The sequence below is a fragment of the Manihot esculenta genome, chromosome 7 (genome assembly GCF_001659605.2).
Source record: "Manihot esculenta cultivar AM560-2 chromosome 7, M.esculenta_v8, whole genome shotgun sequence".
In the NCBI taxonomy this organism is placed as follows: domain Eukaryota; kingdom Viridiplantae; phylum Streptophyta; class Magnoliopsida; order Malpighiales; family Euphorbiaceae; genus Manihot; species Manihot esculenta.
The window spans coordinates 15,055,310-15,059,641 of record NC_035167.2 but is presented as its reverse complement, the minus strand read 5'-3'; the positions used below and the strand labels follow the sequence as shown (position 1 = coordinate 15,059,641).

Here is a 4,332-nt window from a genome sequence, read left to right as displayed (position 1 = left end):
AAACTCAGGTCTTGATGATGGTGAGAGGGAGATTTGCATAATTCGAAGAATAAATGGTATGAAGAAATGGTATAGACATTTGCATGATTTATATTTGCGAATTTTTCCTCGACTTCGCTCAAATCCAATCGGACCTCTCTCCAATTACACTTTGGGTTAGTAAGATGCTCTCCTCCAATTACACTTTAAGCTAGTCAGATTACCCTCCTCCATGCTCCCAAATAGTTTGTTGTTAGACTTGGTATTCCATCATCAATAACATTTGCTATCAAAGAGATATCTATGTACTAGTCTCTTGCAATTTGTAAAAAATTTCATCTTCATATGATTCGATCCATGTCAATCTCTTAAATTCTATCTACACTGAATCCTTCATCGAAGAAGATGACATGCATGACTCAAGTGGCTTGAGAGAGACGAAAAAGAGAAGGCGGTAAAAAAGTGTGAGAGTGAATTAAAAGGTTAAAACTTAAAAAGAGTTAAGAGGGATACAGAATTAATTTAGAAGATTAGAATTATTAGTCTTTTTTTAATGCAAAAGGATGATAATATTAATAATAGTAAAAATGAGTAATATTTTAATGATTTTTTTAAAATACAAAAACTGAGTATTAATGATGATAATATTATGAGATTACCATTTCAAAAAAAAAAAAAAAAAAGATTAAATTATAAATTTCAAAAACAAAATGGAAACTAGAAATGAAGTATACCTCTTCTCTTCCCAAAAAAAAAAAAAAGAGAGAAAAGTATACCTCTGCTCAACGCCAGAGCCGACGATAAGATAAGCCCCCAAAAGCCCCACGCTTTCCCCATCTCTCTCCTCCAACACCATGGAGACCACACTACTCTCTTTCTCTTCCTCAAAGCCTTCTCCTTCCCAAACCCTAATCCAGTTCCGCCCCGCAAATCGAATTTCCCTTTCTAAACCATTCTACAAACCCAATTCCCGCAGACCCATCTCCATCAAATCCGCCATTTCTCGCACCAAGAAAGAAGAAACTGTAGAAACCGTCAAAACACAGCTCGAGAACTGTCACCTCTTGGCAGCCATTAAATACACCGGCTTTACCGTTAAACAATTCCAGGAATTGAGGAGAACATTGCCTGAATCCTCCAAACTCCTCGTAGCAAAGAATACTTTGGTGTATAAGGCCATAGAGGGTACCCAATGGGAGGCATTGAAGCCCTGCATGAAGGGTATGAATGCATGGCTTTTCGTGCATAGTGAGGAGATACCTGAAGCTATTAAGCCATATAGGAATTTCCAGAAAGAGAAGAAGTTGGAGAACAATGACTTTACTGGTGCGGTTTTTGAGGGGAAGTTTTATGGGCCTGGAGATTTTAAACAGCTGGAGACAATGCCGTCCAGAGGTGAGCTATATGCTAAAATTTTGGGTGCCTTGCAGAGCCCTGCAATGGGTTTGGTGGGTACCTTACAGGCGCCGGCCAGGGATGTGATTATGGTGCTTAAGGCTTATGTGAAGAAGCTGGAGGACGGGAGTGGTGGACAATAGTGGATGTAAGTGTATCCTTTTGAAAACCCAATTTTCTGGTTTCTGAATTGTTGTAGCAAAATCAATTGGTACCTGTGTCATTTAGCTCATTTGTATTTAAAAGATGCAATGCTTGCTGTAGAATTTTGTAAATTTCTTTTCCGGAAAGTGATCTTGAATTCCAATGTAAGTTATCCCTTATGGTTTCTGCAATTTGATTAACTTGGTTCTTTAAATAGATGATGCTGAGAGGTGTTTTTATATGTGTACCTTTGAAACTTCTTGTGTGCATGGAATGCCTAAACTGAAGTTTGGGCTGGTAGTTTGATTTCAATTTGATTGATGTTTAAGAAAGTTGCTACTGTCAAATTAACACTGTTAAATTTTGATCTGAATTCTCACTGCAAGTTTGTTGATACCGAGTTTTTATGCTCTCTTGGTGTTTGGCTCCTAATATATGAGATCAAAGCTGTTTTTGTAGTCAGGAGATGTATTATTGTCTCGAAGTGGAGTTTCCTTACTGGGTCTATTACTAGTTCATTCTGTCATGTTTACTGGTTTGAAAATTTTGGTTACTGATAATTGCATATATTATATCAATCACTGAGAGCACCTAACCTTCCAACAAAAAAAGGGAATCATGTTGATGGATATTGGATTTTTGTAAGGTACACAATTCTGTTCTTGCATCAGCAAACTTGTATGTGGAATGTTCAGCTGCTTAAACAATTGCAGGATCATGTTAGAGGTAACACGGATTCAATGTTTTACTCTACCCTACCCATGAGACTTCATAGTTACCCCTATTTTTCATGTACTTAACTATCTGTTTTATTGCATTGCTTTTCATGAAGTAGTTATCTTATTAAATTAGATTTATTAAATAAAAATACAGAATCTGCTAACAGTTTATTTCAATCTAACTTGTATAAATTATAGTTTTTTTTTTGTTTAATAATCTAATATTTAATTGAAGCATAAGTGTCTCTTTTTCCCCAACACAAGCATACATATAATATTTTAGAAGGCTAGAAACAGTAAAAATCATAGATGTTAATCATATTTTCCCATTGAAATAGAGTGTTTATAGATTTATAGGAAACAATTAAAAATAAAATAGCTCCTAATTGGTCCAAGTTGGAAAAGGAAAATACCATGCAAGGCCTCCTACATGGCAACTCCTTTAAACTCTCTTTGATCCAAGCCATCAGCTATTGAACTCACAGAAAATAGAGCTAATGAAACTATTACTACTGAAATTTAATTTTCTTTACTCTGACTCCTCATGCTGAAAAGTTGAGTTTCCTTTGGACTGCCATTGTGATCAATGGCAGCTACTACATTGAAATCATATGAGTTTGTCATATATTTTGACTCTCGATTTCTTCCAAAGGTACTGGGAAAGCTCAGATAAATGATGATCTTTATAGATAGAATTTGGTTTTGCTTCCATATCATAGGGAAATAAACTTTTTTATTGTCATTGTTTTGTCATATGTGAGTTTCATGAAGTGTTCTACATGGTTTACTGATAACTATCTATCACTTGGAGATCTTTCCCCAAAACGGTTGTGTGTTTCAGTTGGGCTTCTTTCTAGTAACTAACACACCCTTAATTATCCAGCATGGCATGCATACTGTGCCTTGTGCTTGCCTATGGCCTGCTTCATTTTATGTCTCCATACGCGAGCATATTCTAGCATCTCCAAGGCATATATGCTAAAACAAATGTGATCAACTTCAAAATATATTCTTTTATCCTGCTTTTGGTTGTTCGCGAAATCTTTCTTTTTCTTTCTTTTTTTCCCCTTGGAGTTGCAAAAGCAAATCCTACAGTTATTCGGAGTGCTAGATGTAGTAATTATATATGTGAAGGCAATTATGCTCCCCTCCACCTCCCCCTTTCTCTGCCTGCAGATAGCCATCTTATTATGGTTTGGCTGCCAATGTAACCTCATAGAATTATATTAGTGAAGGGTAGAATGGCATTGAAGGGCATAGCTGAATTTATATTTCTGCTAAACGTGGGATAATCAAGTCAAATACAGGGCAAGTTACCCTGAAAGAATAATAAGTATCTTGATGTAAATGTTCAGTAGCTGCAATGAAATTAGATTATAGTTATCTTGGACCTGTGTATCAGAAGAGGCTGTGTTCCCATTATCCGTGCTGTTGGTTCTAACTTAGTTTGATTGTGTGAAGTGTGAATCTTGCATAATCAATGTGTAGGACTAGAATTGTTTAGAGAGTCTTCATGCTATTTACTAGCAAAAGATTGTCACTGATTGATTCTTCATGCTTTGTTGCCCTTTTATTTCTACCAAGGAAAGTGTTGCAAGTGAATGCTTTATTTTTACAAACATGAAATATGCCCAACACTACACTTGTATCATTTGGTTGAAATCAGTCTGTTACCTCTATGGCATTTTTCCCCTTTCTATTTTATTCTAAGCCATGCATACTCTTACCACCCTTCATTTAACTAGTGACTAAAATTGTAAGTTTTAGTTTGAAATAAGGGAAAATTACTAATTAATCTAAGGTATGGAGAAACTCACTGTTTAGTCTCTCAATTTTGAAAAATATATTGAAAAGTTACTGGTATTTTAAAAAGTTTACTAGTTGGTTTCTCCGTTAATTTTTTCATTAAGTATTTTACTATTTAATTCTTATGGTTTTAAAATATTTATTAGTTGATTTTTTAGATTTTTAAAAAATTTATTAGTTAGTCATTCCATATTAGGGGTATTTTAGATTTTTTTGAAATATTTAATGGATAAAACTAACTGAGGAATTAATTAATAGACTTTTTAAAGAGATAGAAATTTTTTTAATA

General features: G+C 34.7%; 1 protein-coding gene across 1 annotated transcript; it reads left to right on the top strand.

Moving 5' to 3' along the window:
• The first annotated feature begins 709 nt into the window (after positions 1–709).
• On the top strand, positions 710–2,414 carry LOC110618499 (50S ribosomal protein L10, chloroplastic). The gene is made up of 2 exons (XM_021761637.2): positions 710–1,522; positions 2,165–2,414. The coding sequence occupies exon 1, from the start codon at positions 834–836 to the stop codon at positions 1,515–1,517; it is 684 nt and encodes a 227-aa protein (XP_021617329.1). The 5' UTR covers positions 710–833; the 3' UTR covers positions 1,518–1,522; positions 2,165–2,414.
• The last annotated feature ends 1,918 nt before the right edge of the window (positions 2,415–4,332 follow it).

What these genes read in the sequence shown, in the direction of transcription:
- LOC110618499 (XM_021761637.2), top strand. Translation starts at nt 834, where the DNA reads ATGGAGACCACACTACTCTCTTTCTCTTCCTCAAAGCCTTCTCCTTCC.